This window comes from Pseudophryne corroboree, chromosome 6, assembly GCF_028390025.1.
Source record: "Pseudophryne corroboree isolate aPseCor3 chromosome 6, aPseCor3.hap2, whole genome shotgun sequence".
NCBI classification, from domain to species: Eukaryota; Metazoa; Chordata; class Amphibia; order Anura; family Myobatrachidae; genus Pseudophryne; species Pseudophryne corroboree.
In genome coordinates this window covers 284,752,742-284,772,065 of record NC_086449.1, presented here as the reverse complement: position 1 = coordinate 284,772,065, position 19,324 = coordinate 284,752,742, and the positions used below count along the sequence as shown (strand labels likewise).

The following is a 19,324-nucleotide window of genomic DNA, read 5'->3' as shown; positions in this document are numbered from 1 at the left end:
CAGGATGGGGTCAGTAGGTGTACAGTGAGCAGGAGTGTGCCCTGTGTAGTCACAGGATGGGGTCAGTCGGTGTACAGTGAGCAGGTATGTGCCCTGTGCAGCTACAGGACGGGGTCAGTCGATGTAGAGTAAAGCAGGTGTGTGCCCAGTGCAACCACAGGAAGGGGTCAGTCGGTGTACAGTGAGCAGGTGTGTGCCCTGTGCAGCTACAGGACGGGGTCAGTCGATGTAGAGTAAAGCAGGTGCGTGCCCAGTGCAACCACAGGAAGGGGTCAGTCGGTGTACAGTGAGCAGGTGTGTGCCTTGTGCAGCCACAGGGTGTGGTCAGTCAGTGTACAGTGAGCAGGTGTGAACCTTGTGCAGCCACAGGAAGGGGTCAGTCGGTGTACAGTGAACAGGTGTGTGCCCTGTGCAGCCACAGGATGGGGTCAGTAAGTGTACAGTGAGCAGGTGTGTGCCCTGTGCAGCCACAGGATGGGGTCAGCCGGTGTACAGTGAGCAGGTGTGTGCCCTGTGCAGTCAAAGGACAGGTTTAGTTGATGTAGAGTAAGCAGATATGTGCCCTGTGCAGCTACAGGACGGGGTCAGTCGACGTAGAGTAAGCAGGTGTGTGCCCTGTGCAGCCACAGGATGGGGTCAGCCGGTGTACAGTGAGCAGGTGTGTGCCTTGTGCAGCCACAGGAAGGGGTCAGTCGGTGTACAGTGAACAGATGTGTGCCTTGTGCAGCCACAGGATGGGGTCAGCCGGTGTACAGTGAGCAGGTGTGTGCCTTGTGCAGCCACAGGGTGTGGTCAGTCAGTGTACAGTGAGCAGGTGTGTGCCTTGTGCAGCCACAGGGTGTGGTCAGTCAGTGTACAGTGAGCAGGTGTGTGCCTTGTGCAGCCACAGGGTGTGGTCAGTCAGTGTACAGTGAGCAGGTATGTGAAATCAATTTAGGACCTGTGAACTTGAATCCCGACCAGGGCCCCAAATGCACATCCACGCCACCCCCCGATGGGGAATAAATTAGTGGTATTGAAGCGTGCGCTCACATGCCGGGATTCCAGCATCGGTATTATTATGACCACCGGGATCCCAACCTTCGGGATCCCATACTGATTCACTCCTGACTTGTACCCCAGCGATGCTGTGTAATATAAAAGATAACTGGTAACAGCTAATCACAGCACATTTTGAGACCGGTAATAAATTGCCAATGTTGTATGATTTACATAAGGTTTGATATATACTCCGGGTTTTAACCTTTTCATTATATTTGCTTAGTTTCTAATTTAGGATTTGTATCTTTCTTTTTTGCAGTTATCAATGCTTATTTGTACATCAAATTATTTCTACCACAAACCCCAAAATGTAAATGTTCTAATATCAAATATGATATACCGAAGAAGAGACCTTAGTAATTGTGAAAACATTCAATTTTAATCTATTCAGTCAATAATTGATATCACTTTAGCAAAACATAAGAACCATGAATGTAAAATATATTGTCCAGTTAGAAACTGATATTCCAGCTCCATTTGAGACAGCTTTGGTAATGACCATATATATAGGACGGTGTGCTAATGGGTCAAAATCTAACATGGATCAAAATCTGAGATAGCAGTCGCTTAAGCTGTTGTGACATTATTATCAATCTCCCTATGTGTGAATCCACTATTCTAAACAATACATTTCGGCAGTTGAAATGGCCACTCACATGGGACAGTGGATGGGTGTGGTTGCTTGATTCACCAACCAATAGCCCAGATCACAATGGGCCTAAACTATGTGATTAATCATATACTTTTAGATTAAATTAATCACATGTTGATGTCGTTTTTGGCTTACACATGAAATAATCTGAATCTAATATGGTTTTGTAAATATCTACTAGGCAGTACTTGTTGCTTTTGTTGTTCAGGAAAGAGGAAGAAGGACCTATTGGGCCAAATGTAATAGATCCTGATTGTCAGCGATTGTGCAGCAGTATTTAAAGTGGTGATTTTTTTAAATTAAAAAAATCACTGATTTATGTGGCACGAAAAAGTGGCAATTTTTTAACAATCGGGACCTATTACAGTTGGCCCACTGAATGTAGTAAATAATGAAATTGACTGTAAGGCCTCTGTTTTCTAAATAATAATAACAACAGATTAGTTGTTACATATCATGATTTAATTGTTATTTTGTCAGAAAATGAGCAAACTACAATCGCAAAATACTGACCTTTTGGAGCAGAAACAGAAGTTGGAGGTCAAACTGGAAGAGAAGACTCAGGAAATGAAGGGTAAGTCGTTTATATTCTCTTCCCTCTAAAATCTAATTTTATAATATAGGAAATTGAAAGATATAGTGAACTTTGTGCTGTTTTCTTTTAAGATAAAATGAATGAACTGACAAACCAACTGTTTTCAGACGTGGAAAAAGAAGAAAAACAAAGAATGTACGTACAGTTCATTAATGGATGATATAATGAGATTGTCTTCTGTAAGCAAAAAAGGATGAGCAAATTGCACCTTTTTTCTTGTATTATTCAAATGTATCAAAGAAAATATGGATTGAGTACATGTAGATAATTGCACTCCCATTTTTGCATCACATTGGCATTTGCTTAAATATTTGTCTCATAAGTTTATCTCCCTAAGAGTCATATTTATCAACCCAATGTTTCAAGCATATCGGGTGTTTCCGTGGTGCACACACAATTAATAAGTATCCCCCAATTGTATCTGTAGAGGGATTTCTATATCAGAGATGTTCAAAACTGCAAAAGCAATCCCCATAGAAACCTATGGGGGCTGTTTTCTTGCCAAATGTACCTTCACAGTCGGAGCTCGACTCCCACAGCTAATGCCATCTGAAGATGGTGTTAGACATTATAGTCTATAGACTACAGATCACAAAAAGCACTGGGAGAGTAGGATCCTCTCCCAACACTCACCGCTCGCGTATGCGCTGTCAGCATGCCACACATACACAGTAGTGCGGTGGCAGCCGCTGGGAAGTGAAAGTAAAGTGATCAGTAATGCAGTCACATAATTTATACACATAATAGGGAGGGGCCCCTATCTGAGTCCCTGTCCCTGCATGTGAACTATAGTACATCCCGGCAGTATTTCATTTCTTATTGCCACGAATAGTGGTGATAAGTAATTATAATTATAAGGTCCAAAACCGCATAATAAATAAATGGTGCCCTAAGGTCTGAAAAGGGAGCAAAAATATACAGTATATTCTGATAAACTACTTTTTCTAGTGATTTTCCAAACTGTATTGTAAGCAAATGGTCCTATACACGTGTAACTTATTACGGGTGTTCGCTTTATTTCACATTAATTTTTACTGTAATCACAGCATCAGTCAGCATTACACCTTGGTGCTTAGTTACTATGCCACAGTTAGGGTTTGAGAACATGCGTTGAAATCATTTTCAAGAGCAAAGCATAAATACAAATATTGTCAGGCAGTCATATTCAACACCAGTGTGCACAGAGCCTTATAGATGTTCAAGTGGTAACGTCACAACGTGTTCTTTCTGTAATTAATTTCAGTGTTTCTAGCAGGACATCCATGTGTAATTATTACCAGTAGACACTGCCTCTATTTGACCCTGTGCCGTAACCAGTTGCACTAGTGATATTACTCCCTTTACACAGTAAGCTTGAAAAACATTTTGAAATCCAGAAAAAGGATTATGAAAAACAGATAAAGCAGCTGAAAGAGGAGATTGAGGCTCTGAAAGAAAAAAACAAGAAACTTGTAAAGCAGATAGAAGAACAGACAAAATTCACTGATGGATTACAACTGGAGGTGGCTCAGCTGTCCAGCCAGGCAAAGGTAGGAAACTCACTTTATCCAGAACAATGGGATCAGTCCATTTAGGTGCGAGTTTGCTTAAGTGAGTTTGTTTCATAAAGCTCACATACTGTACATCGCAAGTATATGCACACCCGACAAACTCGAGATCCAATAAGAACTGCTAATTTACGGCTTTTATGGTGAGGTTGCGCAAATTGTCTACACAATGTGATCTGGGAGAAGTGCATGAAAAAGTGTGGAAACCATCCTGGACCCCTAAAAGTGACAAGTGAGATAGCAGGACCATATAGACTGTTAGGGGTAAGTTTACTAAGATGGGAGTTCTGTTTAGGATGGGGTGTTGCCCATAGCAACCAATCAGATTCTACTTCTCATTTATCTAGCACCTTCTAGAAGATAATACCTGGAATATGATTGGTTGCTATGGGCAACATCCCATCTTAAATAGAACTCCCATCTTAGTAAATTTACCCCTTAGTGGCCATAAGGAAAGTACTCAAGGTTTTTAAAAGGTGTCAAATGGCAGATTTTTGCACTTTTTATTAATGGTGGAAAAATGACAGCAAACAAGTGTTTTTCATCAAAATAATGGGGGTAATTCAGAGTCTAACCCAAATCTAACTCTCTCTGCACATGTTATATCTGCCCCCCCCCCCCCTGCACTGCACATGGTTTTGCCCAACTGCTAACATATTTGCTGCTGCGATCAACTCTGAATTACCGCCAATGGGGGTTATTCTGAGTTGATCGTTCGCTAGCTAGTTTTAGCAGCCATGCAAACGCTATGCCGCCGCCCACTGGGGAGTGTATTTTAGCTTAGCAGAATTGCGAACGCTTGTGCAGCCGAGATCTGCAAAAACAGTTTGTGCAGTTTCTGAGTAGCTCTGAACCTACTCAGCGCTTGCGATCACTTCAGCTTATTCGGGTCCGGATTTGACGTGATACACCCGCCCAGCCACGCCTGCGTTTTTTCAGACACGCCTGGGTTTTTGCAAACACTCCCTGAAAACGGTCAGTTGACACCCAGAAACGCCCCCTTCCTATCAATCTTCTTGCGGCCGTCAGTGAGACTGAAAACTTCGCTAGAACCTGTGCTAAACAACAAATGCCTTTGTACCCGTACGTCGCGCGTGCGCATTGCGGAGCATACGCATGCACAGAAATGCAGATTTTTCGCCTGATCACTGCGCTGCGAACAACGGCAGCTAGCAATCAACTCGGAATGACCCCCAATGTCTTTACAGAAAATGTCTATTCTTAAAATCCCTAAGAACTGACATGTCTTTATTGGCCAAATGATGCTATTTAAATCCTCCAAGTACATGATTATTGATTAGGATGTGTGTAATAGGGGTTCTGCACTGTATCCCAACATTTTTACCTTAAGATAAAGATTTGACCTAACTTTTTCCGTGCTCAGAGGGTGTGCAGTGAAAATCAGGATTTTAATACCTACCGGTAAATCCTTTTCTTCTAGTCCGTAGAGGATGCTGTGGTCCAATTCAGTGCCATGGGGTATAGACGGGTCCGCAGGAGCCATGGGCACTTTAAGACTTTTTCAGAGTGTGAACTGGCTCCTCCCTCTATGCCCCACCTCCAGACCTCAGTATAGAAACTGTTCCCAGGAGACGGACAACTTCGAGAGAAGGATTTACTTTTAAGCTAGTGGCAGGATTCATACCAGCTCACACTTCAACCATGCCGCACAACATGGGATTCAACATAACACATGCCAACACGCATGAACAAGTTCAGCAACATGCTGAAGAACTATTTTAACACAACAACTTGTGTAAGAACTATAAAAATAGAACTACTGCACGTAAAGAAGCACTGGGCGGGCGCCCAGCATCCTCTACGGACTAGGAGAAAAGGATTTACCGGTAGGTATTAAAATCCTGTTTTCTCTTACGTCCTAGAGGATGCTGGGGTCCAATTCAGTACCATGGGGTTGTTCCAAAGCTCCCAGTACGGACGGGAGAGTGCGGATGTTCTTGCAGAACTGATTGACCAAATTTTAGGTCATCAGCAGCCAAGGTATCAAACTTGTAAAACTTTGCAAACGTGATTGCCCCTGACCAAGTAGCTGCTCGGCAAAGCTTTAAATAAAGAAATCAAGTGGCCGTGTATTTATCTTTCTGAGGAAGCCTCCGAGTCCATTACAGGCGGAGAAACGCGTAAAAGAGGAGTGTGACCCATGGCTGGGGATCTCCATTTGGCTGCCACTCGTTGCCTTGAGCGTGAGGTCCGTATTGCATTGCTTTCTGCTATAAAGGTTGAGTAGTCTCCTTGACTGCAGGAGTTTTACAGGTCTGAAGACACGCAGGAGTGGAGCTATATAGTTAGCGTGGCCACGCTGGACTGTTAAGTATATCTCAATATATTTTCCACAATGGGAAACAGTTACTAATTATATACCAACCAGTTCCGCTTGCTACTTATTCTTACAAATGGAAATAGTCACTGAGGACGTATACTAACTGCCTTTGCTTGATACTTTACCACAATTGGAACTAGTTACTAAGTACAGATATTAACCCTTTCTGCTTTGCCACTAAAAACTGTATGGAACGTTTCAAGCCTTTCTTCATGTGCTTAACCGATTGTGACTAACAAGCATTCAATTGAAGGAACTCACTCTAGATAGACTGAGATAAAATTAGTTTTTTTCATTGATTTTTTAATACACCGGCCGTGTGGATTTAATAAATGTTGTATGTTTATAATTTTAACTGATCTGGACAGCGCTTAATTTTTTCTGGTTTTAGTACTTATTCCTTTTTGAAGTTACAGTGACTTCTGGGTGGAGCTGCAGTCTTAGATTGGTTTTAATTAAACATTGCAGGACCTTAATTGTAAGCGCCCAAGAATTTCTTGTCTGTTTTTCCTTGTTTCTGAAAGAAAATGGACAAAGCCGAAATTTGAACCTTGATTGACCCCAATCTCAAGCCTGCATCCACACCTGCCTGTAAAAATAGGAGAAGTCGTCCTAATTGAAATTCCTCCGTTGGAGCCTTCTTGGTTTCACACCAAGATACATATTTTCTCCAAATACGGTGGTGATGTCTAGACGTTACTCCTTTCCTGGCCTGAATAAGTGAGGGAATGACTTCTTTGGGAATACCCTTTCGGGCTAAGATCCGGCGCTCAACAGCCATGCCGTCAAACGTAGCTGCGGTAAGTCTTGATACACGCACGGCCCCTGCCGGAGCAGGTCCTCGCACAGAGGAAGAGGCCGAGTATCTTCTATGATTAACTCCTGAAGATCTGGATACCAAGCCCTCCTTGGCCAGTCTGGGACAATGAGGATTGCTCGAACCCTTGTTCTTCTTATGATCTTAAGAATTTTTGGTGTTAGTGGAAGTGGAGGGAACACATACACCGACTGAAACACCCACTGGGTCACCAGTGCATCCACTGCTATTGCTTGTGGGTCTCTCGACCTGGAACAATATCTCTGAAGCTTCTTGTTTAGACAAGATGCCATCATGTCTACTTGAAGAATGCCACAATGACTTGTCACCTCTGCAAAGACTTCTTGGTGGAGGCCCCACTCTCCTGGATGGAGATTGTGTCTGCTGAGGAAGTCCGCTTCCCAGTTGTCCACTCCCAGATGAAAAATTGCCGACAGAGAAGCCCAGAGAAGAATCTTTTTCACCTCTGCCATTGCTGCTCTGCTTTTCGTCCTTCCCTGATGATTTATGTAAGCTACCGCTGTTACATTGTCTGACTGGATCTGTATGGGTTGATCTTGAAGAAGATGCACCGCTTGTAGAAGGCCGTTGTAAATGGCTCTCAACTCCAGAATGTTTATGTGAAGAAGTGTTTCTTGACTTGACCATCTTCCTTGGAAGTTTTCCCTTTGTGTGACTGCTCCCCAGCCACAGAGACTTGCATCCGTGGTCACCAGGATCCAGTCCTGAATCCCAAACCTGCGTCCCTCTAGGAGGTGAGAACTGTGTAGCCACCACAGGAGCAAAATTCTGGCTTTTGTCGACAGGATTATCTTCTGATGCATGTGTAGATGTGATCCGGACCATTTGTCCAACAAATCCCACTGGAAACCTCTGGTATGGAAGCGGCCAAACTGCAGTGCTTCTTAGGCTGCTACCATCTTTCCCAACAAACGTATGCATTGATGAATCGACACCCGCGTTGGTTTCAGAATTTGTTTGACCATCTTCTGGATTTCCAGAGCCTTTTCCATTGGTAGAAATACTTTCTGTACTTCAGTGTCCAGTATCATTCCCAGAAATAATAATCTTCTCGTCAGCTCCAACTGTGACTTTGGAAAATTTATGATCCAACCATGCTGTTGAAGCACTGTCAGGGAAAGAGCAATACTCTGCACCAACTTCTCCCTGGACCTCGCCTTTATCAGGAGATTGTCCAGGTAAGGTATAATGTTGACTCCTTGCTTGCGAAGGAGAACCATCATCTTCGCCATCACCTTGGTAAACACCCTTGGTGCTGTAGATAGCCCGAATGGTAATGTTTGGAATTGGTAATGACCATCCTGTACTGCGAACCTCAGGTAAGCTTGATGCGGAGGATAAATTGGAACATGCAAGTAAGCATCCTTGATGTCCACAGACACCATGAATTCCTTCTCCTCCAGACTGGAGATCACTGCCCTCAGAGACTCCATTTTGAATTTGAACCTTTTGAGGCAAAGATTCAGTGTTTTCAGATTTAGAATCGGTCTGACCGAGCCGTACGGCTTCGGGACTACAAAGAGGCTTGAATTAAAAACTCTTCCTTGTTGTGACAAGAGAACTAGGACAATTACTTCGTCCTGACATAATTTCTGTATTGCATCTGTCACATTTGTTTTGTCTTGAGCAGAAGCTGGTAAGGCTGATTTGAAAAATCGGCATGGGGAAGGTCTTGAAGCTCCAGCTTGTACCCTTGGGACACTATTTGTAAATTCCAAGGGTCCAGATCTGATTGTACCCAGATCTGACTGAAGAGTTTCAGACGTGCCCCCACCTGCGCGGACTCACGCAGAGGAGCCCCAGCGTCATGCTGTGGTTTTTGCAGAAGCAGAGGATGATTTCTGCTCCTGTGATCCTGAAGTTGTTGAGGACTTCTTACCTTTTCCCTTTCCTCTTCGTGCGAAGAAAGGGGTACTTTTGCCCTTTTTGTATTTTGATTTGAGTGATGTGTCTTCTTTGCTGGAGCCGGTGCATAAGGCAGAAAAGCCGACTTACCTGCGGTAGCCGCAGAAACTAAGGCATCCAGCTGATCCCCAAATAACGCCACCCCTTTGTATGGGAGGGTCTCCATATTCCTTTTGGACTCCGCGTCTGCATTCCATTGACGAATCCACAGCGCTCTACGTGCTGAAATCGCCATGGTAGCGGCTCTTAATCCCAAGAGACCAATATCTTTCATAGCTTCCGCCATGTAACCTGCAGCGTCCTTTATATGACCTAACGTTAGGAGCATATCATCTTTATCTATAGTGTCAATACTTGCTGACAAGTTTTCTGACCACCTTTCTATAGCATTACTCACCCATGCACAGGCAACTGAGTAATGTACCATTTGTCACATAAAGAGATTTTAACGTCGTCTCTAACTTGCGGTCTGCCGGCTCCTTTAATGAAGCCGTCCCAGGCGCAGGCAGAATCACCTTTTTAGTTAACCTTGACAGAGCACTGTCTAAAATGGGGGGTGACTCCCACTTTTTTCTGTCCTCTTCAGGAAAGGGGTAAGCCGCCTGAATTCTTTTGGGAATCTGAAATTTCTTTTCTGGGTTAGACCAGACCTGTTCAAAGAGTTTATTTAATTCATTAGATGGAGGAAACGTTACATCAGGTTTTTTATTTTTATTAAAATAAGCTTTTTCCTGAGGCACAGGAGGTGTCTCTGTAACCTCTAACACTTCCCTAATTGCAACAATCATACATTGAATGCTTTTTGACAGTTTTGGTTCAGTCCCCCTGGAATCACTAATGTCGACACTGGAATCTGAGTCCGTGTCGGTATCATTCTGGACTACTTGTGCAAATGACCGTTTTTGTGACCCGGAGGGGTCCCCTGTGGATGAGGAGGGAGGACTAGCAAAAATCACGTCTTCCACAGATTTTCTCCAGTTTTCTGCATGCTGTTCAGACTTATCTAATCTCTTATTAATTTTAGATACACTTTTGCGTAACTCTCTCAACCACTCAGGCTCTTGCTGCGACGGCAGAGCCACCACATTACATTCCTGTGTACCTAAAATGGCTTCCTCAGGGGAAGAACTCCCTCCATTCTCAGACATGTCCCACACGTGTAATTTCACACCACAGACACTCAGGGGGGCTACCGGAGACAGACCCACAGTGAAATTTGTCAGAGGAACACAGAACAGAGTTGCCAGCTCACAGCTCAGCGCCTTATTAAACTCCCCCCCCCCCCCTTCTATAACACCCTGATACTTGTTCAGATGTTGAGAGGAAGACCAGCATTGCATCAGCCTTGCATCCGCAGGAGAAAATGGCGCTGAGTTAGGGAGTGCAGGCAGTCTGAGGAGAAGCCCCGCCCACCTGTGATGGCGCGCTTCTCCTCAGCAGAATGCAATAATATTATTTATACTGGCGGGGGTGTAAAAACAGAGGTAAAATACATGTATATTACGTTTCTTGCCAGTGAGAGTAGGTGTTTCATGCTGCTCAGGGCGCCCCCCAGCACTCTGCACCCATGCTGGGCTCTGTGTAATGGAGAGCATGCTCGCGCAGCGACCCGTTCGCTGCGCAGTACCTTATGCCGTCACGATGACCGGAGCTCCCCTCTCTTCAGGCTTCCGGTAATGTACTCACCCACCTTCTGACTTCTGGCTCTGTTAGGGGGGTGACGGCGTGCTGTGGAAATGAGCGCTAGCCGCAGCCACTATTCAGTACCCTTCAGGAGCTAATGGTGTCCTGTCAGCAGAAGCAGAGCCATGAAACTACATAGGAAGTTGGTTCCTACTTCTTCCCCTAAGTCCCACGAAGCAGGGAGCCTGTTGCCAGCAGTCTCCCTGTAAAATAAAAAACCTAACATAAAGTCTTTTCTCATACGTCCTAGAGGATGCTGGGGATGCTTCAAGAACCATGGGGTATAGACGGGATCCGCAGGAGTCATGGGCACACTATAAGACTTTGAATGGGTGTGAACTGGCTCCTCCCTCTATGCCCCTCTTCCAGACTCCAGTTAGATTCTGTGCCCAGTGAGACTGGATGTACACTGAGGAGCTCTCCAGAGTTTCTCAGAAAAAAGACTTAGTTAGGTTTATTATTTTCAGGGAGACCTGCTGGCAACAGGCTCCCTGCATCGTGGGACTGAGGGGAGAGAAGCAGACCTACTTCTCTGAGTTCAAAGGCTCTGCTTCTTAGGCTACTGGACACCATTAGCTCCAGAGGGTTCGATTACATGGTGCGCCTAGCTGCTTGTTCCCGTAGCCGCGCCGTCACCCCCCTCACAGAGCCAGAAGACAGAAGCCGGGTGAGTAAAGGAAGATCAGAAGACTTCAGTGGCGGCAGAAGATGGCTTTTGAGGTGCCGCACTGCGCGCCATGCTCCCACATATGCAGTGGCATAAGTTCGTCCCAGTGGCCCGGAGGCATGATAAATGTTGGTGTCCCCCTACATATACACACACACATACCATATGTAACTATTCGGCACTCAGGGTGAACAGTAGTAGCGTGCTCAGGTACCTTTCCCAATAGTAATATAGATACACATAAAAAGTGGATGCACTCCAAGTCAGTCATTACAATAAAAACAGATACCAGCATACCTTTTATAGTACACCTACAGTGCTCCCTCACCCGCCAGCAGGTCTCGATGGAGATGCTTTGGCGCAGCGGTGTGCCGATATATATAAAAAACACTTTCACTTTAACACACAAACGCCTTTCACTTAAACACAAACATGCCTCTTTCACTTAAAAACACACACATGCCTCTCACACATGCCTCCTTCACTTAAACACACACACGCCACTTTCACGTAAACACACATGCCTCTCACTTACACACACACACGCTTCTCACTTACACACACACACACACACACACACACACACACACACACCTCACACACACACGCGCGCCTCACACACTCACACACACATTCAGAAATGGACACCCCTCCATATATTTGTAAGGTATGTACAGACCAGGTGCGTGCTGTGTACATAGGTGGTCATTCCGAGTTGATCGCAGCCAGCAACTTTTAGCTGCTGCTGTGATCAACAGTCCACGCCTATGGGGGAGTGTATTTTAGCTTAGCAGGTCTGCGATCGCTTGCGCAGCCCTGCTAAGCTAAAAAAATTTCAAGCAGAAATAGACTAGCCCTATACCTACTTACCCTGTGCGATGGATCCAGCGATGATGGGCCCGGCTTTGACGTCACTCCTCCGCCCTCCGTTGTCCTGGATACGCCTGCGTTTTACTCACCGCTCCCCGAAAACGCTCTCTAACGGTCCGGATCCACCCTGCCACGCCTCCTTCCTGTCAATCTTCTTAGCGGTCGCCTCTGCGCTTCCGTCGGTAGGCGCGACGTAACCCGGCGACCTCTGTCGCCGGGCAACGTCGTGCACGCGCACAGCGTCTGCCGTGCATGCGCATTCCGCACCGCAGCGAGAAACCGCTGCGTGCGAACGGGTCGGAATAACCCCCATAGTCCTGTAGAAATGCTCAAATGCCTCCTTTAATCCTTGCCTCTCACACACGTGCCTCTCACACACACACATGCTTCTCACTTACGCACACATGCCTCACACACACACATGCCTCTCACACACATGCCTCTCACTTATACACACACGCCTCTCACTCACACACACACCTCTCACTTACACACACACACACACACACACACACACACACACACACACGCCTCTTACGTACACTCACATACACACATGCCTCTCACACACATGCCTCTCACTTACACACACACGCCTCTCACTTACACACACATACACACATGCCTCTCACTTACACACACACACGCCTCTCACTTACACATGCCTCTCACACACATGCCTCTCACTTACACATGCCTCTCACACACATGCCTCTCACTTACACACACACACACACACACACACACACACACACACACACACATGCCTCTCACACACACATGCCTCTCACACACACACATATGCCTCTCACACATGCCTCTCACTTACACACACACATGCCTCTTTTACTTGAACACACAACTTTCCTTAAAAACACACACACACCTCACTTAAAACATGCACACACAAAACACAGTGCTTCCAACATTTATCAAAGCCCCCCCCCAGCACCCCCAACTACACCTTCCCCACCACAGTGCAGCTTGAGGCCAGTGCCTACCTTTGGCTATCATCAGCCTGATGGAGGAACAGAGAGCTTCACTCGACTGGCTTGCCTTACTGGAAGGGCCCGGGAGGAGCTCCCCCTAGCTGCAGCCAGTGCCAGCTCTCTGTATATACAGGAGGCAGCTTCCGTGTCTGTAAGAATCATTAAAAAAAAAAGTTGCAGCAGCGATCGTCAGCGGGAGACAGTGGAGAAGTGCCCCCTTGAGGTCAGGAGCCCGGCGGCAGCCGACTCCACTGCCGCCCACAGTTCCGCCCCTGCACATATGAACGGCACTGCAGGGTGCAGAGCGCATGGGGGGCGCCCTGGGCAGCATAGGACCCTCAAATAGCACTGGCACTAGTTACGGGACCCCCGCCAGTATAAATATGTAATTTAAGCGGCACTGAAGCGTGCCATGAAGCGGGCGTGGCTTAGCCCTCACAGCTGTGACCAGCGCCATTTTCTCTTCACAGAAGCTGCAGAGACGCTGAGCCTGGCCTCCCACACTACTGTACAAGTAACAGGGTGCAAAACGGGGGGGGGGGGGGGGGGGCACAAGTGATTTGGTGCTAATTATTTATATATATAAAGCGCTAACAGGTCTGGGCAGTCTTTTTACTCGCTTCAGTACCGGGATAGGCGCTGGGTTGTGAGCTGGCAGAACTCCCTCTGTGTCTCTCTTACAGGCTTTGTTGTGGGTCTGTCTCCTATAGCCCCAGTGTGGTTGTGGGTGTCGGTCCGTGTGTGTCGACATGTCTGAGGCTGAGTGCTCTTCCCAGGAGGAGGCTGGAGTGGGGACAGAAAATACTGTGAGAGTGACCGTGTCGGCACCGCCGATGGATGATTGGGTAAATATGTTGAGTGTTTTAAATGCAAATGTGACTCGGTTGACTAAGAGATTTGATAGATCTGAGTCTAAGAACCAGACATGGAGGAAATCCATGGAGGATGCTTTGTCACAAGCTCAGACCCCTTCGGGGCATTTACCTAGATAGCTGATACAGATACCAACACGGACTCTGATTCCAGTGTCGACTATAGTGATGCCAGATTAAATCCAAAACCGGCTAAGAGCATTCAAGTACATGATTGTGGCAATAAAAGAAGTGTTGCATATAACAGAGGATCCTGCTGTCCCTGATACAAGGGTCTGTATGTATAAAGGAAAGAAACCTGAGGTAACGTTTCCTCCCTCTTATGAACTGAACGCGCTTTTTGAAAAGGCTTGGGAAAATCCTGACAAGAAGATACAGGTTCCCAAAAGAATTCCAGTGGCATATGCGTTTCCATTTGGGGACAGGGGAAAATGGGAGGCAACCCCCACGGTAGACAAAGCTTTATCGCGTCTATCCAAAAAGGTGGCGCTTCCGTCTTCTGACACGGCAGCCCTAAAAGATCCTGCGGATCGTAAGCAGGAAAATACACTAAAATCCATTTACGTCACTACAGGGTCGCTACTCAGGCCTGCCGTTGCTTCGGCATGGGTGAGTAGCGCTATTGAAAAGTGGGCAGATAACTTGTCATCTGAGATAGATACCCTAGACAGGGATAGAGTGCTTTTGACTCTGGGTCATATCAAGGACGCTACAGCATATTTAAAAGAAGCTGTAAGGGATATTGGCCTTTTGGGACCAAGGGCCAATGCCATGGCAGTCTCAGCAAGGAGAGCATTGTGGATTCATCAATGGAATGCTGATGCTGACTCTAAGAAGGCGATGGAGTCGTTACCGTTTAACGGTAGTTTCCTATTTGGTGACGGCCTAACTGACCTGGTGTCTACGGCTACCGCGGGTAAGTCGTCATTTTTACCTTATGTTCCTGCACAACAGAAGAAAATGCCTCACTATCAGATGCAGTCCTTTCGGCTCAATAAATTCAAAAAAGGACGAGGGTCCTCCTTCCTTGCTGCGAGAGGAAGAGTAAGGGGAAAAAGGCCACAGGCTGTGACAAGTTCCCAAGAGCAGAAGTCCTCTCCGGCTTCTACCAAATCCACTGCATGACGCTGGGGCTCCTCTGCGGGAGTCCGCACCAGTGGGGGCACGTCTCAGACTTTTCAGTCAGGTCTGGGTACACTCGGACCTGGATCCTTGGATAGTAGAAATAGTAACCCAAGGATACAGATTAGAGTTTCAAGACGTGCCCCCTCACCGATTTTTCAAATCGGCCTTGCCAGCTTCTCTTATAGAAAGGGAGGTAGTACGCGCTACGATACTAAAGTTGTGTCAAAATCAAGTAATTGTCACGGTACCCCCATCACAACAGGGGGAAGGCTTTTATTCGAGCCTGTTTGTGGTCCCAAAGCTGGATGGCTCAGTCAGACCAATTCTGAACCTAAAATCCCTCAATTTCTTTCTAAAAAAATTCAAATTCAAGATGGAATCTCTCCGAGCAGTGATCTCCAGTCTGGAGGAGGGGGATTTTATGGTGTCGGTCGACATAAAGGATGCCTACTTACACGTCCCCATATATCCTCCAAATCAGGCTTACCTGAGGTTTGCTGTTCAGGATTATCATTACCAATTTCAGACGTTGCCGTTTGGTCTGTCCACGGCTCCGAGGATTTTCACCAAAGTAATGGCGGAAATGATGGTTCTCCTGCGCAAGCAGGGAATCACAATTATCCCGTACTTGGACGATCTCCTCATAAAGGCAAGATCCAAGGAGCAATTACTGAAAAATGTTGCCCTTTCCCTGACGATTCTGCAACATGGTTGGCTCCTAAATTTGCCAAAATCACAGTTGGTTCCGACGACACGGCTGTCTTTCCTGGGTATGATTCTGGATACAGAATTGCAGAGAGTTTTTCTTCCAGTGTAAAAGGCTCTGGAAATACAGAACATGGTAAAACAGATTCTGAAACCAGCAAAGGTGTCAGTTCTTCAATGCACTCGGTTGCTGGGGAAGATGGTGGCGGCCTACGAGGCCTTTCTGTATGGCAGTTCTTCCTTCTGGAGGGGCGCAGGTTTGGGATTCAGGATTGGATCCTGGTGACCACAGATGCAAGCCTCCGAGGCTGGGGAGCAGTGACACAGGGAAGAAATTTTCAGGGAAAGTGGTCAAGCCAGGAAGCTTGTCTGCACATAAACATTCTGGAATTAAGGGCCATTTACAACGGCATTCTGCAAGCAGAACATCTTCGAGGTCTGCCTGTCTTGATTCAGTCAGACAACATAACAGCAGTGGCGTACATAAACCGCCAGGGCGAAACAAGAACAGCGTGGCAATGGCCGAGGCCACGAGAATTCTTCGCTGGGCGGAGAAACATGCAAGCGCTCTGTCAGCGGTCTTCATTCCAGGAGTGGACAACTGGGAAGCAGACTTCCTCAGCAGACACAATTTCCATCCAGGACAGTGGGGTCTTCATCAAGAGGTCTTTCCAGAAGTGACAAGTCGTTGGGGAATTCCTCAAATAGACATGATGGCGTCCCGCCTCAACAAGAAACTTCAGAGATATTGTTCCAGGTCAAGGGACCCTCAAGCGATGGCGGTGGACGCCCTAGTGACACCGTGGGGGTTTCCGTTGGTATATGTGTTCCCTCCACTTCCACTCATTCCAAAGGTGATAAAGATGATAAGAAGAACAAGGGTTCAGGCGATACTCATTGTTCCAGACTGGCCAAGGAGGGCCTGGTAGCCCGATCTTCAGGAATTACTCATAGAAGATCCCTGGCCTCTTCCTCTACGAGAGGACCCGTTACAACAAGGGCCGTGCGTGTATCAAGACTTACCACGGCTGCGTTTGACGGCATGGCGGTTGAGCGCCAAATCCTAGCCGGATGGGTATTCCCAGTGAAGTCATTCCCACACTTCTTCAGGCTAGAAAAGAAGTAACGGCAAAGCATTACCACCGTATTTGTAGGAAATATGTGTCTTGGTGTGAATCCAAGAAGGCTCCTACGGAGGAATTTCAGCTGGGGCGTTTGCTCCATTTTTTGCAAGCTGGTGTGGATGCGGGCCTAAAGTTGGGCTCAATTAAAGTACAAATTTCGGCCTTATCAATTTTCTTTCAGAAAGAATTGGCCTCCCTTCCAGAAGTTCAGACCTTCGTGAAAGGCGTACTGCACATCCAACCTCCCTTTGTGCCCCCAGTGGCGCCATGGGATCTGAATGTGGTGTTGCAGTTCCTGCAATCTCATTGGTTTGAACCTTTTCGTAAGGTTGAGTTAAATTCCTTACTTGGAAAGTAGTCATGTTGTTGACCTTGGCTTCCGCAAGGCGGGTATCTGAATTGGCGGCTTTGTCTCACAAAAGCCCCTATTTAATCTTCCATGCTGATAGAGCGGAGTTGAGAACTCGTCAGCAATTTCTGCCAAAAGTGGTTTCATCGTTTCACGTAAACCAGCCTATTGTTGTGCCAGTGGCTACTGACACTTTGACGGAATCGAAGTCTCTCGATGTGGTCAGAGCTTTGAAAATCTATGTCGCCAGAACGGCTCAAATTAGGAAAACAGAGGCTCTGTTTGTCATGTGGGCTCCCAATAAGATTGAGGCTCTTGCTTCCAAGCAGGCTATTGCACGTTGGATCTGTAATACGATTCAGCAAGCTCACTCTACGGCAGGATTGCCGTTACCGAAATCTGTGAAGGCCCATTCTACCAGAAAGGTGGGCTCATCCTGGGCGGCTGCCCGAGGGGTCTCGGCGTTACAACTTTGCCGGGCTGCTACTTGGTCGGGATCAAACACCTTTGCGAAGTTTTACAAGTTTGATACCCTGGCTGAGGAGGACCTCTTGTTTGGTCAATCGGTGCTGCAGAGTCATCCGCACTCTCCCGCCCGTTCTAGAGCTTTGGTATAAACCCCATGGTTCTTGAAGCATCCCCAGCATCCTCTAGGACACAGGTTCTCAAACTCGGTCCTCAGGACCCCACACAGTGCTGGTTTTGCAGGTAACCCAGCAGGGGCACAGTTTTATTAATTACTCACAGACACATTTTAAAAGGTCCACAGGTGGAGTTAATTATTTCAATTGCGATTCTGTGAGGAGACCTGCAAAACATGCACTGTGTGGGGTCCTGGGGACCGAGTTTGAGAACCTGTGCTCTAGGACGTATGAGAAAATAGGATTTTAATACCTACCGGTAAATCCTTTTCTCTTAGTCCGTAGAGGATGCTGGTCGCCCGTCCCAGTGCGGGCTGTATCTGCAGTTTGGTTATGGTTAAGCTCATGTTGAGTTAAGTTCAGTCAGTCTGTGACTGATGTTGGTCATGCCGTTGCATGCGTTGTTGTTGGATGCCATGTTGTACGGCGTGTTTGAGGTGTGAGCTGGTATGTGTCTCACCTTAGTTTAAAAACATTAAATAAATCCTTTTCCTCAAAATGTCCGTCTCCCTGGGCACAGTTCCTATAACTGGAGTCTAGAGGAGGGGCATAAAGGGAGGAGCCAGTTCACACCCATTCAAAGTCTTATAGTGTGCCCATGACTCCTGCGGATCCCGTCTATACCACATGGTTCTTGAAGCATCCCCAGCATCCTCTACGGACTAAGAGAAAAGGATTTACCGGTAGGTATTAAAATCCTATTTTAGCAGAACTCAGTAGAGCTCCACTAGCGTGCGACCTGTCTCCTGGGCACATTTTTCTAAACTGAGGTCTGGAGGAGGGGCATAGAGGGAGGAGCCAGTTCACACTCTGAAAAAGTCTTAAAGCGCCCATGGCTCCTGCGGACCTGTCTATAGCCCATGGTACTGAATTGGACCCCAGCATCCTCTAGGACAGGCATGTCTAAACTGCGGCCCTCCAGCTGTTGAGAAACTTAACATCCCAGCATGCCCTGACACAGCTTTAGCATTCTCTGACAGCAAAACTGTGTTAGGGCATGCTGGGATATGTAGTTTCACAACAGCTGGAGGGCCGTAGTTTGGACATGCCTGCTCTAGGACGTAAGAGAAACACAAATTTAATTTAGAAAATGAATGTGAGTTTGGAACTAGATTGCAAATGAAAATTTGTAGTGTGAGCTCGCTGTGAGAACGGCTCTTAGGACTCAACTCTCACCTAATTGGATTGACCCCAATGTTTGTGTTTACGTACTTGGGGCTGTTTTGATATTTACTGTTGATGTCGTTTAGAATATGTGTTACGTAATTTACTGGAATCTACGCCTGCAACTGCAGAATGTTTATTGAAGGTCTGCATATTAATCAGATAAGTTACCCAAGGGCTTAGACAATTGCTGGTTTTATTTTGTGTATCCAGAAA

The 19,324-nt window shown here is 46.5% G+C and overlaps 1 protein-coding gene across 2 annotated transcripts in view; it reads left to right on the top strand.

Annotated features, from left to right (window-relative positions):
* The window catches only part of MYO5C (myosin VC), a 333,517-nt gene that overhangs the window by 153,730 nt on the left and 160,463 nt on the right, over positions 1-19,324 (top strand). For both annotated transcript variants that reach the window (XM_063926097.1, XM_063926096.1), the window contains exons 23-25: positions 2,174-2,267; positions 2,360-2,423; positions 3,637-3,817. In XM_063926097.1, the coding sequence (XP_063782167.1) occupies positions 2,174-2,267; positions 2,360-2,423; positions 3,637-3,817 (339 nt within the window). The remainder of the gene's footprint in view (positions 1-2,173; positions 2,268-2,359; positions 2,424-3,636; positions 3,818-19,324) is intronic.